The sequence below is a fragment of the Eriocheir sinensis genome, chromosome 23 (assembly GCF_024679095.1).
Source record: "Eriocheir sinensis breed Jianghai 21 chromosome 23, ASM2467909v1, whole genome shotgun sequence".
Taxonomy (NCBI): Eukaryota; Metazoa; Arthropoda; class Malacostraca; order Decapoda; family Varunidae; genus Eriocheir; species Eriocheir sinensis.
The window spans coordinates 1008265-1028264 of record NC_066531.1 but is presented as its reverse complement, the minus strand read 5'-3'; the positions used below and the strand labels follow the sequence as shown (position 1 = coordinate 1028264).

At 44.4% G+C, this 20000-nt stretch overlaps 1 protein-coding gene across 1 annotated transcript in view; it reads left to right on the top strand.

Moving 5' to 3' along the window:
- Window positions 1-1916: 1916 nt before the first annotated feature.
- Window positions 1917-20000, top strand: part of LOC127002317 (vacuolar protein sorting-associated protein 29-like) — a 49568-nt gene continuing 31484 nt past the window's right edge. The window contains exons 1-2 of the mRNA XM_050868126.1: window positions 1917-1934; window positions 18433-18567. Coding sequence (XP_050724083.1) covers window positions 18562-18567 — 6 coding nt within the window. The 5' untranslated portion in view covers window positions 1917-1934; window positions 18433-18561. The remainder of the gene's footprint in view (window positions 1935-18432; window positions 18568-20000) is intronic.

Here is a 20000-nt window from a genome sequence, read left to right as displayed (position 1 = left end):
GTGCAGTGGTTAGCACACTCAGCTCATAACCGCGAGTGCCTGGGTTCGATTCCCAGGCGGAGTGGAAAAATTTGGGCGGCTTTTCCGATACTCTACGCCCCTGTCCACCCAGCAGTGAATGGGTACCAGGTATTAATCGGGTGTTGTGTCCCGTCTCCTGGGGTCTGTTCCCTCCTCCTATGATTCCTTTCCCTTCTGTCTCTCTCCGGCATATGACCACAGATGTTGCGCCGACTAAACGAAACTTTCCTTTTTTCCTATTCTTTCCCACACTGGCTGTGATAAATTATGCTCGTGACGGCTGGCCTCGCCTAATATCCCAGCGCATTACGCCCTGCCACATGTACGGAGGCCTCAGAGGCACCAGCATGGCACCGCAAAGGCAGGGTAGCAATGCGGCCCCAATGGTGCACCCGCGCATCAGGATATTGCGTGTTAACCATTTCGTACGCAGCCACAGGGGTACCATCAGGACATTCCAAGTTATCTACATTGCATTGTATTCTACTTTTGATCCATTGACCCGGTGGTGGTGGCAGCAGCGGGGATCATGTTTCTTAATGGTCCCTCTAAGCAAGAAAAACTTATCGAGCCTCCTCCCGTGCAGAGGAATAAGCAGCGTTGTAAGTGCACGCCAATGTTTCTAGTGGGTCGCCGCAGAGGTGCCGAGCAGGCTAAGAGGTGCGGGGATAATGTCTCTGTAATCGAGGAACAGCTGACGCCCGTGACGGAGTATTGACAGACGAAAATGAATGGTTGGCGCTCCTGTGTTTGTGTTGGGGAGGCGGAAGGCAGCGAGGGAGGGGAGGTGGAAGTGGGAAGGAAGACGAGGGAACGTTATCCACGGGCAGTGTGTGTGTGTGTGTGGAGAGAGAGAGAGAGAGAGAGAGAGAGAGAGAGAGAGAGAGAGAGAGAGAGAGAGAGAGAGAGAGAGAGATTTTTTTTTTTTTTTTTTTTTTAGGCCCCAGCCCGTTAGTGGCGCAGGCAAATTATATTTATAGTTGCTGCCGTGATACATGACTCCTGCTTGGCCAATGCTGCCCCCCGGTGCTCCTCTTGAACCATGTCGCTGTAGTCAGGGTTGATTGAGGATGTGGGGGAGTGTGTGGGTGATCTGCCGACACTCGATGATGGCTTGAAAAATCAGCGTGTTTCGGTGGAACTGTACCCATGTAGGTCCACGGACTCACCACACCCCACGCTGACCACTCGGCCACTGCCTCCCCGCACACACACACACACACAAATATGGGGGGGGCTATATCATGTTTGGCCTATAACGCCGGTAGGCTTTCATAATGGGACCTGATGGTCGGCCTCAGCCCGTTAGTGAAGCAGGCAAGTTTTTTTTTTTCCCTCTTTGTGGCGCCATTCATTCCGGACTAAATTCACCCCCCCCCCCCCCCCCCTTTAGCTCTACTTGATTCTCTTTATATGGAGTTTCTCTAAAGCTCGGATTTCTAGGTAGTTACAGGCCAGCATGTGGGTAGCCTTGTATAGGCCACGGCTCAGCGATGACTGAAAATGATCAGCTTGTAGCGGCGGGCAGGACTTGAACTATCGCCCTCCACGGCACTGTGCCCGCACTGCCTGACCACCACCAAGGGGCCTGTAGGTACTGTGGTCTCCGTGGTGTACACTGTAGGCCACTATAATGCGCGACTGAGAATTCCACTCCATAATACAGCGGTTTGAATGGTTTGCAATAAATCTGACATCTTTGAGAGAAGAGGTTGCCAGCTGTCCAATAACTCAATGTATTGCCGGCAACATTGGAGCAAATGTTGGAGTGCGATTAGTTTGCCTCTCGCCTTGGAAGTGTAGGTGGTGACCACGCGTGATTCCCAGCAGCCACGTGCTCGCTCCCCGAGACACAGAGGAAGGCCTGAAGTCATGTCCGGAAACACCTCAGCTGACATATTAGCCTGTACGTGGTGAGTCAAATGTAGGCAACCTATATTTTACAGACTGTTTCTCTCACGCCCCTTATATCCCACTTTCTGCTTTACTTATTCCATATATTGGACAGTACTACATATATTTATCTGACATTTTAAAGGTACATGATTGATTTGTATATATAATTGTGTGTAGAAAATACGGCAAAATATATTTTTTTCAAAATTTTATTTTTTACTGTTATTTTTATGAGGAATATTTCAACCTTGACACTCTACTAAACCATTGCAGAACAAATACGATTTCTGGTGCAAACTTTTATACTCAAAGTAGTTAGAGGTTGTGGGTGAAAGTCTGGGATGTTGGGAAAGCAATCAAAGGGGGCATACGCCCGGGTGCACGTCACCTCACCCACCCTACGACCTCAAGCCCGGGGGCCCCTTCGGGCAATTCTCCGTGCAGGCATGTTGGGAAAGGTTGTTGAGGAGCATTAACGACTTGGCTGTGGAGGGTCACGGGTGTAAGGAAGTGCAGTGAAGCCTACCATAACACACTTCCACATCCGATGAACAATTAAAAACATTCTTTGAGGATATTTTTAGCTTCCCGACTCGTTCAGATTTCACTTGAATTATTTCAGAGTTAATATTTCAATACCTAGTTTAGACGAACAAATAACCCCACGAGAACTATTACAACAAACAAGGCAATTAAAGCCGGACAGGTCTGTGGACTCGATGGTTTTAAAATTGTCATCGGTCAGTGAAGTTTGGTCCTAACTCCTTGGGGCCGTATTTTTAAACACTCCGGCGCCCCAGCACACATATTTGACAAGGCTTTCGTAGGAGTTTCCGGCATTTCCAGGGGTAATTTATTGACCCTATTGGTAGTTGGACCCTTCCTCTGTGGCATGAACCTATAAAAAACACTCAAAAGAACCCGACTGATCTCATTTTAAGCCTTTGGAAGTAGTTGATGTGAGAAGTCTAAGAATACCAACCTTACTCATAGTTCTCGCTACCCAAAATCATTTATATATTTTTTTTTCGTGGAAGATGATAGAAACAAGATGGAAGGATAAAAGTAATAAATATATTGCTAAATTATACTATTTGGTATTTGTGGACGAATGAAGCAGTGATTCGAACTGTACCGAAAACAGGCTGAGGCACATGACGAGAGCCCGGTGTGGCGTCCGGAACACGTTGTTTATTTGCGAATATTGTGTGATAAGGCAAGGAGAGAAAAAAATGAGCTTCTCTCAGGCCTTACAAGACATAAGCCATTTAGAGTCTTACGAAGAGCAGGGGGACTCCGCTGCATAGTCTGTTCCTCGAAGTGGTGACTCGGTTATATCGTGTATCCGAGAGGGTTTTCGCTGATCATCGAGATTATCTGAAGCAATGGACAAGGGGTACGTGAGAAGACGATGAACACACACACACACACACACACAACATAAACTTCGGTTAAGATTCGTTTTAGGTCCGTGCCAGTATCTCATTACCTACCTTATGAAACATCAGTATCTCTTCATATATCTTTTCTACAAATCTGTAAAGGAAAAGAGAGAGGGAGCGACGGGTACCTAGGAACAAGGAGACTAGGCCTACATTACTATGCGTTTCAGGCGCCATGAAACACAGTTTTTCGAATATAACGTTTTAACAAAGCGTCGGACAAGGATGGTATTTTGGAAGACGATGATTAAGACCCCGACCTAATTGGCGAAAATAGGCTTAGGTGCCAAATGTGGATGATTACGGCACTTGTAAGAGTAACTTTAAGGTAAACTTCACTAAAATATACAGGCACGGGTAGCGAGGCTGGGTGCCGTCATTATGTACGCACCGCCTCTTGTTCAAGTCGTGACGTCAATGTGAGTTTCACTATGAAGTAGTAGTAATCACTGACTTAACTGGTAGTTCTCTCTCTCTCTCTCTCTCTCTCTCTCTCTCTCTCTCTCTCTCTCTCTCTCTCTCTCTCTCTCTCTCTCTCTCTCTCTCTCTCTCTCTCTCTCTCTCTCTCTCTCTCTCTCTCTCTCTTTTTCTCTCTCTTTTTCTCCCTCTCACACACACACACACACACACACACACACACAGTAACAATAGTTCCGCCAGTGCACTATGTTATATACTTACAGCATGTTGTCCAAAGACCGTATTTTCCATGCAAAGAAGTAATTTCCTGCGAGTAAAACTTTTTCGCAAATATATAAAAATTTCAAATGAGCATCATCCCTATGTATAGGGCTGAACTAGTGTGTGTGTGTGTGTGTGTGTGTGTGTGTGTGTGTGTGTGTGTGTGTGTGTGTGTGTGTGTGTGTGTGTGTGTGTGTGTGTGTGTGTGTGTGTGTGTGTGTGTGTGTGTGTGTGTGTGTGTGTGTGTGTGTGTGTGTGTGTGTGTGTGTGTGTGTGTGTGTGTGTGTGTGTGTGTGTGTGTGTGTGTGTGTGTGTGTGTGTGTGTGTGTGTGTGTGTGTGTGTGTGTGTGTGTGTGTGTGTGTGTGTGTGTGTGTGTGTGTGTGTGTGTGTGTGTGTGTGTGTGTGTGTGTGTGTGTGTGTGTGTGTGTGTGTGTGTGTGTGTGTGTGTGTGTGTGTGTGTGTGTGTGTGTGTGTGTGTGTGTGTGTGTGTGTGTGTGTGTGTGTGTGTGTGTGTGTGTGTGAGTTTTTGTGTGTGTGTGTGTGTGTGTGTGTGTGTGTGTGTGTGTGTGTGTGTGTGTGTGTGTGTGTGTGTGTGTGTGTGTGTGTGTGTGTGTGTGTTCTTAAATCCAAATACATAAAAAGTACATAGGTTATTGCAATGAAATAATTAGTTATTCATCAGTTGTTTCGGTTTCGATTAAGTAAGAACTCTTTCAGAATATATTTGAATTTATGCAAGGTGTGGGCAGTGCTTGTATGTGTTGGCAGGGAGTTCCAAAGTTTAGGCCCGTGTACAGAAAGTTGTCTGGCTCCTGTGTCTGTGTGTGTTCTTGGTACATACAGATTACCCTGCTGGCGTGTTGTGCTGTTGGTGATGCTGTTTACAGAGGGGAGAGGCATTAGATATTCAGGGTAGTGACCGTGTAGATGTTTATATATATTCACTGCTGTGTCAAAAGTTATTTGTTGTGAAACATTGAGCCAATTGAGTTCCTTAATTATCGGAGTTACATGATCATATTTCTGGGCCTTCCCTTCTACGATTTTGGCAGCGAAGTTCTGTAGTTTCTGTACTTTAGTTAGCAGCGTATTGTTAGTTGTCCCCCATATAGTATTACAATAGTTTAGTATACTTAATACTAGTGACTCTACCATAAGCTGCCTTGTGGGTTTATCAAAACATTGTTTTATTCTATTTGCATACATAAGTGTTCCTAGGATTTTCTTACTGATTTCGGTTATATGGTGATCAAACACTAAATATTGGTCTATATACAATCCTAAATTCTTTACATTGTTTGAGGGTTCGATCTTACTATCATGGAAGAGAATGGTTGTGTTATCAGGTATTCTTGATATTAGTTGTCTGCTTCCTATAAATATACATTGGGTTTTCTGGGTGTTTAACATTAGGCCATTTTTATTAAAGTACACCATGGCTTTGCTTAGGGTGGTTTCAACTTTTTTCACTAGTAGATTTATATCCTTCAGTGGCCCACTATGGAGAAACTGTGTGTCGTCTGCATATTGTATCAGTGTGCAGTCGTCGAAGTATTCATGCATATCGTTTACATAGCGTGTAAATAATATAGGCCCTAAAATGGAGCCTTGTGGAACGCCATATTGTAGGTTTGCCTTTGTGGAGAGATGGTTTTGTAGGCGTACTGTCTGTGTTCTGTTCGATAAGTAGTCTTTGAACCAAAATGTGTCTACTTTAACATTTGAGAGTTTGTGGAGGAGAATCTTATGGCTAACACTATCAAATGCTTTTGATAGGTCACAAAGTGTAAGCAGCGATAATTGCTTGGTGTCCATATTGTCGTATAGTTTATCGGTGACGGCCGTGAGTGCAGTGCTGGTTGAGAGGTGGGGGCGAAAGCCATAAGAACATAAGAACATAAGAACATAAGAACGCAGGAGTCTGCAAGAGGCCGGTAGGCCTGTACGAGGCAGCTCCTTTGACCCTAAGCTCCCGTGTATCTAACCCCACCTAATATCGTTGTCCATGAATTTATCTAGTCTATTTTTGAATGTGACAATTGTATTGGCACTCACCACATGACTGCTAAGCCTATTCCACTCATCCACCACCCTATTAGTAAACCAATTTTTGCCTATGTCCCTGTTGAATCTGAATTTATCCAGTTTAAACCCGTTACTTCGTGTCCTACCCGGTTCTCTTACCAACAAAACCTTATGAATGTCTCCCTTATTAAAGCCCTTCATCCATTTATAAACCTCGATCATGTCTCCACGCACCCTTCGCCTTTCTAGAGAATGCAAGTTTAACTGTTTGAGTCTTTCCTCGTATGGCAAGTTTCTCAACCCCTGAATCATCTTAGTCATCCTCCTCTGCACCGATTCTAACATTTTGATATCCATTCTATAGTAGGGTGACCAGAACTGAACCGCATAGTCAAGATGAGGTCTAACTAATGCTAAATATAGTTTGAGGAAGACTTCAGGGCTTCTGTTGCTTACGCTCCTTGAAATAAATCCCAGTACCCTATTAGCTCGATTTCTAGCTTGAATGCATTGTGCCCTTGGACGGAGATCAGAGCTCACTAAGACCCCTAAATCCCTCTCGCACCCAGACCTACTTATGAGAGTGTCATTTAAGCAATAGTTATGTGAGGGGTTCCTACCTAGACTCAGAATACTGCACTTCCCTACATTGAACTCCATCTGCCATTTATCCATGATCATATAATCTGTTGAGTTCACCTTGGAGAATACTAGCGTCCTGATCCGACTCAATTACTCTACCGATCTTGGTATCATCTGCAAATTTACTAACATCACTACTAATTCCTGTGTCTAAGTCATTGATATAAATAATAAACAAAAGTGGACCTAATACCGAACCTTGTGGGACCCTCGTAACACATCCCCAGTCAGATCTTTTACCATTGATTTGCACTCTTTGCTTCCTATTGCTAAGCCACGCCTTGACCCAGTTCAAAACTTTACCCTCTACTCCGTGAGCCTGTAATTTAAGCAACAGTCGTTGGTGAGGAACTTTGTCAAACGCTTTACTAAAATCAAGATAGATTACATCATAATTTTCATCTCTGTCAACCGCCTCAAATACTTTATTGTAGAAGGACAAGAGATTGGTGAGGCATGACCTACCTTTTGTGAACCCATGCTGCGAGTCGTGAATTAAGCTATGTTTCTCTAAATGCTCCCGAATGTTCCTGGCTATTATGGACTCCAGCATCTTCCCTATAACCGATGTTAAGCTAATTGGGCGATAGTTTGAAGCAACTGACCTGTCCTCCTTTTTAAAATCGGCGTCACATTAGCTACTTTCCATAGGCTCGGCACATAGCCAGTAATTACCGACATCTTAAAGATGTCGGTTAGTGGGTCACTGATTATATCACCTAGCTCCTTTAATACCCTCGGAAATATCCCGTCAGGACCTGGCGACTTGTTCTTCTTAAGCTTATCTATCTCATCCTGAACTACTTGCCTGGTAATGATTATATTCCTCAATTTATCGCCATCCCCGCCCTCGTACACCTGAACTCTTTCCGGTATAGTCGTTCGATCCTCCTGTGTGAATACTGAAAGGAAGTAGTCGTTCAACAATGTGCTCATATTTTCGTAATTTTCTACTAGCTCCCCTGTGTTTGATTTCAGCGGTCCAATTTTCTCCCGTGTTTGTGTTCTATACATCTGAAAGAAGCCCTTAGGATTAATTTTCGCCTCATTTGCTACTTTGATCTCATAGTTCTTTTTTGCTATCCTGGTGTTTTTCTTAACTAATCTAGATAGTTCGACGTACCGGCCCCTGAGATGTGTTTCCCCATTCTTTATTTTCTGATAAATTCACTTCTTTAACCCAATCTCGTGTTTTAGTCCACGAGTCATCCACTTAGGATCATTGTTTTCTTTTCTAAGTGTTCGCTGTGGTATATGCTGTTCTTGCCTCTACTATTACTCTAACTAAATTATTGTAAGACATTTCTACCTGGTTCTCCTGGCTCTCCAATCCGCAGTTCTGGCCCTCATGAATCCCTAAATTATCCCAGTTTACCCCTTCAAGATGTCTTCGAAGCCCCTCGTAGTTTGCTCTTCTAAAATCTGGCACTAACACTGGGTTTGGATCACGGGTTACCGCCAGTCTAAGCTAAAACGAACCGTTCTGTGATCACTATTTCCTAACTGTCCGCCCACCTCCAACTCACGTAGCAAGTTCCCATTATTGGTTGGGACTAAGTCTAATATGTTATCTCCTCTGGTAGGCTCAGTAACTACCTGCTTAAGGAAATTATCTTGTATAACTTCAAGAAAGTCCTCGGCTTCCAGGTCACCCACTAGATCTTCCCAGTCTATATTCCTATAATTAAAGTCCCCCATTACGCAGACATTTCTACTCATACTCGCCCTGCCAATCTCCTGTAGTAATATACTCGTGTCCTGCCTGTTAAGGTTGGGTGGCCTGTATATAACTCCTAGAGTTAGTTTTTCTTTCCCTTTGTAAACGTCCACCCAAACTGATTCTGAATCCATGTTAGTTTTGACTGAGTTGTTAACTAAACATTTAAGTGAGTCTTTAACATATAGCGCAACTCCACCTCCCTTTCTGCCCCTTCTGTCTTTGTGAAACATCTGATAACCCGTTATTTCAAATTCTGACCTAAAATTTCTATTAGCAAAGTCTATCCATGTCTCAGTGATCGCTATTATGTCAAAATTTTCTGAACAAGCTTCACCCCTTAGTCAGTCTATCTTGTTTCTGAGGCTCCTGCTGTTAGTATAGAAGATTCTTAGCCCGTCCTCTGTTGCTCCTCTAGAATTACTTCTAAGCTGCCTGGTTATATTATGAGCTAGATGTCCCCTCCCATTACTCCTCCCATTGCTCCCATTACTCCTCCCCCCCCTCGCCTATCTACTAAAAAATCCCTCAGGGTACCAAGTGCTCGCTCAAGGGAGTCTGAGAGAGCCTCATGTTGAGAGAGCCATGTTGAGTGTCGGACAAGTGTTTGTTATTTTCAAGGTATTTAGTTAATTGGTTTGCAACTATTTTTTCTATAACTTTAGAGAAGATAGGTAATAGGGATATTGGGCGATAATTACCGGCATTACTCACATCGCCAGCTTTATATAGGGGGGTAACTACAGCATTTTTCCACTGTGTAGGAAAGATGCCGGTAACAATAGAAGTGTTTATTATTTGAGTCAAGTAATATGCGGTAATGAAGAGAGAGTCCTTGAGGAAACGAAGAGGAATACCATCGGATCCAAATGATTTTGTTTCGTGCAAGCTCTTTATCGTTAAGATGAGTGTCAGTGTCTGTGGGTGTGGGGCGAAAGAGTGTACCGTTTTCTTCGTGTGTGTGGTCTGCGAGGTGTCTGTCGTGTATGGCATTTTCCACTGGGAGACTGTTTTGTATGTTTAATAGCGTAGATTGTGTCTTTTCGTATGTGTTTTTTCCCACGTTAGCAAAAAAAGTATTAAAATCTTCACACAAAGTTTCTGATGTGCTAGGTGTTTGATTGTTTGAGCTGTTCTTTTTATTGGGAATTAATTCTTTTACAACTTTCCAGGTGGCAGAGAGAGAGAGTTTCTATTTTTGCCAATTAGGTCGGGGTCTCAGTCATCGTCTTCCAAAATACCATCCTTGTCCGACGCTTTGTTAAAATGTTATATTCGAAAAACTGTGTTTCATGGCGCCTGAAACGCATAATAGTACTATAGTCTCCTTGCCTAGGCAGGACGCGTAATGTACAGTGACGGACACATGAAACAAACACCTCAGCCCCCCGCGAGGAGGTGTGGTGCTCTCTGGACATGGTAACACTGATGAGTATGAAGCTTCACCAGGTTTGCTTCGATCAGTCGCCGGGACGAATCGAACGCGGTTATTATTGGTGCTTCTGTGTAGGGTTGTTGGTGGTGTGTAAGCCATGTCCGCCTGACAGTGCAAAAGCGTTTGGTGACTATATCAAGAAAATGACTTCTATTCCACAATGTATTCGTATTTTATTCACATGAAACGCATGCTTCGTAATCGTGACTCGACAACCCTCACGAACCATATGATATTTTCCGACGGCCAGAGGGGCTTCGTGGTGCAGTGGTTAGCACACTCGGCTCACAACCGAGAGCCTGGGCTCGATTACCGGGCGGAGTGGAGAAATTTTGGCGGCTTTTTCGATACAATACGCACCTGTCCACCCAGCAGTGAATGGGTACCAGGTATTAATCGGGGGTTGTGTTCCGTCTCCTGAGGTCTGTTCCCTTCTCCTATAATTCCTTCCCCTTCTGTCTCTCCGGCATATCACCACAGATGTTGCGCCGACTAAACGAAACTTTCCAACTTTTTCCGACGGCCAGGATAACAAGCCATTATAACATTATCGTTGCCTATGATAATAATCAAAGAATTGCTGTGACCACCTTGTTGTTGCTACGGGAGGAGGCAGAGCGAGGCCTCGGGGTGAAAAGCAGGAGGGTGTTGGGAAGGGGAGGAGTGAAGGAGCCAGGGACGGTGGACTTGGTAGGCGACAGGAGCTACGTTGGGAGGGGTTGATTATAGGTGTTGGGAAGGGAAGGAGTGAAGGAGCCAGGGACGGTGGACTTGGTAGGCGACAGGAGCTACGTTGGGAGGGATTGATTATAAGTGTTGTGAAGGGGAGGAGTGAAGGAGCCAGGGACGGTGGACTTGGTAGGCGACAGGAGCTACGATGGGAGGGATTGATTATAAGTGTTGGGAAGGGGAGGAGTGAAGGAGCAAGGGACGGTGGACTTGGTAGGCGGCAGGAGCTACGTTGGGAGGGATTGATTATAAGTGTTAACGAGGCTGAATTATTGTTTCATGGAAATACTGAGTTTCCGTCAGACCCAAATCATTATATATTATAATTTACTCGCATGGTTTATATGAATTCATAATACTTTCTACTTCAGAATGGATACTTCACGTGCAAATAAATATGGCTTCTTTAGTTTGACAGACATTACACCTGTTGTCATAGGCGGCGCGAAATTGTTAGGCAGGCAAGCCGAGCAGGCGTATAACTGGTGAGAGAGAGAGAGAGAGAGAGAGCGAGAGAGAGAGAGATGGTAAACGAAAGAGTGAAATTTTGGTTGGTTGTAATTTCGAGTTGAAGTAAATTTGGGTGAGTGTGTCCACCCTGAGAGAGAGAGAGAGAGAGAGAGAGAGAGAGAGAGAGAGAGAGAGAGAAGTGGTAGGGAAAAGTGATTCATACTTGTGGATAGGATACTACAACAATATGAATAATTACTACTACTATTACAACTACTACTACTACTACTACTATTATATACTACACCCTTGTTACAGTGGAGACAGCGGCACACGGCATGAATTGGTTTTCTTCTTGTTCGTTTCCCTAAACTCTTGAGGTGACGTGTTTGCAGGAAGGGAAAGGTTGCGACCCAGACCACAACGTTTGGTGCCCGTCATCGTGTTGCCAGGAACTTGGACATTTCATACATGAACTTATAAAGCAAACCAATCACAGGGAAGCACTGCAAGGCGAAATTGCTGCTGCCCCCATCTCAAGGAAACAGTGCAGGGACAAACAGGAACAACGAGAGCCCCAAGGCGGCAGAGTTCCCGCTTTCCACGCCATCTTTCACATCTCAGACTTACACAAACTGCGACGACGGCTTTCACCGAGTAATTAAAAAGATTATAATATTTCGGCAAACGTTCCCAACGCCTCCAAAAGTTGAGGCGGACGGGAATGTTTCTTGCGCGGGGTCCGAAGAGGAGGAGGCTGCCGGCCCTGGCCCAGTCGAGGAGAAGGCCGGCGACACCTTCGTACTTAGACGCCCGTGAACAATGCGCCCGTAAACAATGCGAAACACGTACATAATACGCCCATAAACAATGCGAAAAACGTAAAGAATGCGCCCGTAAACGATGCGAGACACGTAAACAATGCAAAAAACTTACACAATTCGCCCGTAAACGATGCGAGACACGCAAACAATGTGGATTTATGCTATTATTTGTTGCTGTTGTTGTTATTATTATTATCATTATTATTATCATTATTATTATTATTATTATTATTATTATTATTTTTATTATTATATGTGTTCCGTGTGGTTGACAGTGGTATATGTATGGCACCAATTTAAAATATATATGGATTACCATTAATTAACCTAGGCTTATGTTCCTATATTTGTACGTTGTGTTTGCCTCAATATTACACGATGTTAGGTTCATCATATTAAGGAACTTTTTCTCCAAAGTATTTCTTCACATTATGGTCTGGCTGTAAGCAATGATGGTGGAACAGCTATGTCTCGGCAGTTAGCCAATCGGAGCATATGCACAACAATCAGGATGTATACATATAGCTTTAAACCAAATCCGCTTTTATTTGCTTTAGGCGTCCATGACAAACCGTCTAAGGGGAAGGCTGCAGACAGACTCGTAACCTGAAGAAAAAGTCATAGTGCTTCAAATATAATTCATATATATATATATATATATATATATATATATATATATATATATATATATATATATATATATATATATATATATATATATATATATATATATATATATATATATATATTTACAGCTAAGGAGACAGTTCTAGAGCGTAAAGAAAAATATAAAAAAAAAGCCCGCTACTTACTGCTCCTGAATAGAGGTCAAAGGAGCGTCCAAAAAGAAAGGTCAATTTCGGGGGAGAGGTGTCCTGATACCCTCCTCTTGAAAGAGTTCAAGTCGTAGGCAGGAGGAAATACAGATGAAGGAAGATTATTCCAGAGTTTACCAGCGTGAGGGATGAAAGAGTGAAGATGCTGGTTAACTCTTGCATAAGGGGTTTGGACAGTATAGGGATGAGCATGAGTAGAAAGTCATGTGCAGCGGGGCCGCGGGAGGAAGGGAGGCATGCAGTTAGCAAGTTCAGAAGAGCAGTCAGCGTGAAAATATCGATAGAAGATAGAAAGAGAGGCAACATTGCGGCGGAACTTAAGAGGAAGAAGACTATCAGTATGAGGAGGAGAGCTGATGAGACGAAGAGCCTTAGCCTCCACTCTGTCAATATAACAGTCAATATATCAGTATAACAGTCAATATAACAGTATACAGGGAGCAGTAGACGCATGCGCACATACGCACACCCATACATACTCGAAGAAACTTCTTACCTCAATATCCTGTCCATCCACCACCCACGTCAATGACAGCTTGAAGTCGTCGTCTCATGTTTCCCGTGTGGTCATGTTTCCCGTGTGGCGCCTAACAAGGTCTGGCTTGCCCCGGAATACCTCCCAAACCTCACGAGCGTGAGGCTAAAGTTCCGGAGATGTGGGCTTTTGCCGAGGCTTCCACGTGTTTACCATCGAACCCCAGATATTTTCAAGGGGGTTGCAATCTGCCCCCTTACTAGGCTATGGCATGCAGGAGTTGAAACTGAGGGTGGTCCTGGAACCACTCCTGCACAATCCGAGCCCGATGAACAGGGCAGCGGTCGTGAACGAAGTATACTGGGCCAGGAGGGAAGGGGTGGCTCCTGGCGGTAAAGGAAAACAAAAAGAAATTATTTGATATGTCAACATAGGTAACAGCATTGGGCCGCCCCTGAATGTGCTGGACGTCACCCATTCCGTGACAACTTGTACACCCCCAAACGTTCACGGTCACCTGTCCCCTCCTGGCCACGTGGGAGACATTCTGCTGATCGTGGCTGTTGAAAGACCCATAATTAGACACACTTCTTTTATCTAAGGAATAAGGTGCGCATTGTGTATCCGTTACATACCAGTCATTCAGTCAATTACGAACGGTAATGCGTATAAAACAATGAGGTTTTAATAATAGTTCAGAAAAGTTGTATTAGTAATGATCTCACATTATCAATACAAGTGTGTGCGACATTGAATGTAGAAAAACATCGTAAATTATTATACTCGCCGAGTGTTGTTTCTTCCCCAGCCGTGTCGTTTGCCGTGACACGCGGACACAAACATCTTTTCATCAGTCCAGGTAACGCGTTCCCAGAATTCATCTTCCCAGTTCACAAACTGCTGGGCAAACAGAAGTCGCCTCTCGTGATGCTGGTCCGTCAGGAACTCCTTTGTTGCTGGTGTCCTGTGATGCATTTCCTCATTGTGCAGGCGTCGTCTGACAGTCCTTGCGCTGACATTAAGTTGTAAAGTGTAGCTCAAAGCCACAGAGGTTGACTGGGGAGCGGCCTCTGCCACGTGTAAAATTTCCCGGTCCTGATCTGCAGTCGTGCACTGTGGTGGTCGTCCGCGGGGGAGAAATTATGACCTGTAAAGACCGATACGCGTCCGGCAAGAGCCGGCACGTGCACGGTGCTTGCCCGGCAGAGACGCAGTAATGAAGAACATTGTACGGTGTCGGCACGGTATCTCGTGATCAAGAATTTCGCCGGGCAGCACTCGGAGAAAGTTACTGTCTACTGCGGCTTTTTTGGCCGCTAGCCGGTGCGTGCCGGTGTGGCAAGGTGTGCGCTCGATGACCGCCGACCAGTGCCGATTTTTCCGTGGGGGTGCCGAAGTAACCCAATTCGGCGTGATTCGGGACGTACCGGGCCTTGGTGGGACAGGGCTAAGCCGTTCTCATACTTATTATATTTTTTCAAAAATAACTTCTTGCATTCCCTCATAACCTTGATATTTCTTAATTCATCATTTATATTATCCTATCAAGCCCAGTTGAGTGACAACTCGTACTGGACGCGTCAGTTGCAGATCGAAGGGTCTGATACTGGTGTCCTTACCCCTGTGAAGGGATGGCAGGGAGGAGGAAGAAAGTTGCCTTGGCCTGGTGATAAATATAAACTGACAAATAAACAAAACAAAATTATCTCTCTCTCACTTGAACACTTAAACACTTTATGATGTTTGTCATTTGTATACATTTATATACATGTATATATATACATTTATCGAAGAAAATAATTATAACAAACAGCCCTGAAGAAGCACAACTTTCTCTCTCTCTCTCTCTCTCTCTCTCTCTCTCTCTCTCTCTCTCTCTCTCTCTCTCTCTCTCTCTCTCTCTCTCTCTCTCTCTCTCTCTCTCTCTCTCTCTCTCTGTATGTATGTATGGAGAGAGAGAGAGAGAGAGAGAGAGAGAGTGTGTCTCCGCTGTAACAAGGGTGCAGTATGTAGTAGTAGTAGTAGTAGTAGTAGTAGTAGTAGTAATTATTCATATTGTTGTAGTATCTTCACAAGTATGAATCATTTTTCCCTACCACTTCTCTCTCTCTCTCTCTCTCTCTCTCTCTCTCTCTCTCTCTCTCTCTCTCTCTCTCTCTCTCTCTCTCTCTCTCTCTCTCTCTCTCTCTCTCAGGGTGGTCACACTTAACCAAATTTTCTTCAACTCGTAATTTCAACCAACAAAATTTTCCCTCTCTCTCTCTCTCTCTCTCTCTCTCTCTCTCTCTCTCTCTCTCTCTCTCTCTCTCTCTCTCTCTCTCTCTCTCTCTCTCTCTCTCTCTCTCTCTCTCTCTCTCTCTCTCTCTCTCTCTCTCTCTCTCTCTCTCTCTCTCTCTCTCTCTCTCTCTCTCTCTCTCTCTCTCTCTCTCTCTCTCTCTCTCTCTCTCTCTCTCTCTCTCTCTCTCTCTCTCTCTCTCTCTCTCTCTCTCTCTCTCTCAGGTGGTCACACTTAACCAAATTTTCTTCAACTCGTAATTTCAACCAACAAAATTTTCCCTCTTTTCTTTTACGATCTCTCTCTCTCTCTCTCTCTCTCTCTCTCTCTCTCTCTCTCTCTCTCTCTCTCTCTCTCTCTCTCTCTCTCTCTCTCTCTCTCTCTCTCTCTCTCTCTCTCTCTCTCTCTCTCTCTCTCTCTCTCTCTCTCTCTCTCTCTCTCTCTCTCTCTCTCTCACCTGTTATACACCTGCTCGGCTTGCCTGCCTAACAATTTCGCGCCGCCTATGACAACAGGTGTAATGTCTGTCAAACTAAAGAAGCCTTATTTATTTGCACGTGAAGTATCCATTCTGAAGTAGAAAGTATTATGAATTCATATAAACCATGCGAGTAAATTATAATATATAATGATTTGGGTCTGACGGAAATTCAGTATTTCCATGAAACAATAATTCAGCTTCGTTATCACTTATAATCTGTCCCTCCCAACGTAGCTCCTGTCGCCTACCAAGTCCACCGTCCCTGGCTCCTTCACTCCTCCCCTTCCCAACACTTATAATCAATCCCTCCCAACGTAGCTCCTGTCGCCTACCAAGTCCACCGTCCCTGGCTCCTTCACTCCTCCCCTTCCCAACACTTATAATCAATCCCTCCCAACGTAGCTCCTGCCGCCTACCAAGTCCACCGTCCCTTGCTCCTTCACTCCTCCCCTTCCCAACACCCTCCTGCTTTTCACCCCGAGGCCTCGCTCTGCCTCCTCCCGTAGCAACAACAAGGTGGTCACAGCAATTCTTTGATTATTATCATAGGCAACGATAATGTTATGATGGCTTGTTATCCTGGCCGTCGGAAAAAGTTGGAAAGTTTCGTTTAGTCGGCGCAACATCTGTGGTCATATGCCGGAGAGAGACAGAAGGGGAAGGAATTATAGGAGAGGGAAACAGACCTCAGGAGACGGAACACAACCCCCTATTAATACCTGGTACCCATTCACTGCTGGATGGACAGGGGCGTAGGGTATCGGAAAAGCCGCCAAAATTTCTCCACTCCGCCCGGTAATCGAACCCAGGCTCTCGGTTGTGAGCCGAGTGTGCTAACCACTGCACCACGAAGCCCCTCTGGCCGTCGGAAAATATCATATGGTTCGTGAGGGTTGTCGAGTCACGATTACGAAGCATGCGTTTCATGTGAATAAAATACGAATACATTGTGGAATAGAAGTCATTTTCTTGATATAGTCACCAAACGCTTTTGCACTGTCAGGCGGACATGGCTTACACACCACCAACGACGCTACACAGAAGCACCAATAATAACCGCGCTCGATTCGTCCCAGCGACTGATCGAAGCAAACCTGGTGAAGCTTCATACTCATCAGTGTTACCATGTCCAGAGAGCACCACACCTCCTCGCGGGGGGCTGAGGTGTTTGTTTCATGTGTCCGCCACTGTACGTGTACCTAAATATAATATAATATAATACAAATGTAATACAATATAGTTAAGTTTAATCAGTCATAGGGGGTACGTGACAGTAGGAGAAGGTAATAAAGGGCTAAGTCTGTATATACCAAGTCAAGTCACTCTGCTTCAAAACTGCGACCGGTACGCGCAGGAGGCGGTTTTGGGGCGGAGCAGCGGGATGACGTCACTTGGAGCCAAAAAAAAAAACCCGCCAGTGCAAGGTTGACTAAAGTTGGGGCCGTATGTGCACTCTGGATGTGCATTCTCGCCTTCTTTCACAGCGCGTTCAGGCAAGCCACTGACGAAAAAATATATTTTTATTGTGCTGTTGCGTGACTGTAATTTCAATGCCTACAAACGGCGGTGTGGGGTGTGAGGGAGGGCATGATGAAGTAATTGATTTAAATTAGTCCGCCTTTCCTCGTTTTCTCTAAATCCCTGTTTCTACATTCTCTAGTTTGGCTCCAAGCAACGTCACGCATAAACCACGCCTCGGCCGTGTCTCCTCCCACAGACCTGCGTATGACTTGGTGTATAAGAATCCATTAATTGAAAAATGTGCATTTCTTTTTTCCCTTTTCTAAGTGGCTACATTTACTTTTGATGAACGATTCCTTAGTTATTACGTCAAAATATGAGTATGATTACTAAGTTGTTATTGCTTCTAAACAACTAGTATGAAAATCAATCTAGAGGATTTTTTTTTTTTTTTTTTTTTTTTTTTTTTGTGTGTGTGTGTGTGTATCAGGACGCCGATATGAGCCCCTTGGTCGTGAACAGGTTGTCTACAGTATTGTGATGTATTGGTTCACCTTTCAAGAGCGACGGCACTAAGTCATCTGTTATCAGGGTTCATGCTTAGACCAAAATGCCACGTTTTGACATTCATATAATTAGTCTCTGAAAACAACGATGTCTCAGTTGTGAAAAAGTTGGAAAGTTTCGTTTAGTCGGCGCAACATCTGTGGTCATATGCCAGAGAGAGACAGAAGGGGAAGGAATTATAGGAGAAGGGAACAGACCCCAGGAGACGGGACACAACCCCCGATTAATACCTGGTACCCATTCACTGCTGGGTGGACAGGGGCGTAGGGTATCGGAAAAGCCGCCCAAATTTTTCAACTCCGACCGGGAATTGAACCCGGGCTAACCACTGCACCACGAAGCCCCCCTCTCAGTTGTGAAGAACAGTGTGATTGAAATGACCAGATGCCGTCAATTCTGTATGGTCGTATCGGGGATAGGAGCTGATTTTAAATTACGGGCAAAGAGTCTAATTCTTTTTTTTTCTTTCTACAGAAAAGGAGGCAGCTCAAGGGCGTAAAAAAGAGGAAACAAAAAATCCCCATAGGAGGCGCAACGGCGCTGCTCCCGCAAACGGTGTTCAGTTGAAGATTTCAAAATACAGTGGCCGGCGTCATCGGGAGCATGGAGGTAGGAAGGGCGACGGATACCTGTCATGTGTCAGGTGTTCTTTTACATCTCCGCCTATTGCGCCGGTAGGCTTGCTTGAGGGGCCTGGATCGTAGTCGGCTCCAGCCCGTCATGGGGCAGGCAAGTTTTTATAGTGGCGCCATCTTCTCTTGGCTCATGCTGCCCCCCGGAACTCGTGCTTGATTCACTTGGACGGTTTCCTCTAGAGTCCGGGTTGATGGGTGGTCTTCAGGACAAAATGTGGGTAGTTTTAAGCCACTCGGCGGTGACTGAAAAATCCCAGGTAGTAGCGTGGGGATTCGAACTCGTGTCGTCCATCACGTGGTGAATGTGGGCCCAGCACGCTACCACTCAGCCACCGCCTACCCAAGTCAGGTGTTAGTCAGGTCAGGCTCGTTAGGTCACAATCCGGTTTCTGGGGTGTGGAATGACCATAGTAGACACATTTTTAGTTCAGCTATAAGACCATTAGTATTGCTGATCAAACCTCTTGCTGAGACCTGTTTACACGTGAAGTATTTATATGCAGCATAGGAACATAAAAACATAAGAAAATAGGGAGACTGTAAGAGGCTGAGTGGCCTACACACGGCAGCTCCAGAATCCCTCACTGCCACCTGTCATCCTCGTCCATGTAGCTATCCAGTCTACTCTTACAACAAGCTATCCGTCCCCCCACTGCCACCTGTCATCCTCGTCCATGTAGCTATCCAGTCTACTCTTAAAACAAGCTATCGTCCCTGCACTAACTATGTGATTGCTGGGTCTATTCCATTCTCCCACCACCCTATTACTAAACCAATGCTTGCCTATTTCCCTCCTCAATCTATACTTTTTTTAATTCAAATCCATTACTGCGAGTTCTATTCTGCTGGCTAATTCTCAGTACTTTACTTATATCGCCTTTGTTGTAACCCTTGACCCTTTTGAATACTTCTATCAGATCTCCCCGCACTCTTCGTCTTTCTAGTGAATGTAAGTTTAGATGTTTCAGCCTATCTTGATATGGGAGGTTCCTCAGCCCCTGAATCATCTTGGTCATCCTTCTCTGAACTGATTCCAGCAAGTTGATGTCCATTCTGTAGTGTGGGCACCAAAACTGGACGGCATAATCTAAGTGTGGCCTAACTAACGCTAAATAGAGTCTGACTATTACAGTTCACAAGAAAAGCAAAAAAACAATGTACGTCACTACGTGTATTATATATATATATATATATATATATATATATATATATATATATATATATATATATATATATATATATATATATATATATATATATATATATATATATATATATATATATATATTTATATATATTTAGTTAGTTAGTTGAACCTGCTTTAGTTACTCATCAAATTTATTCGTTTTTTGTTTCAAATCTTAGATTTAGAATATGTGTATTTTTTAATGGGTGTCCAAAAAAAAA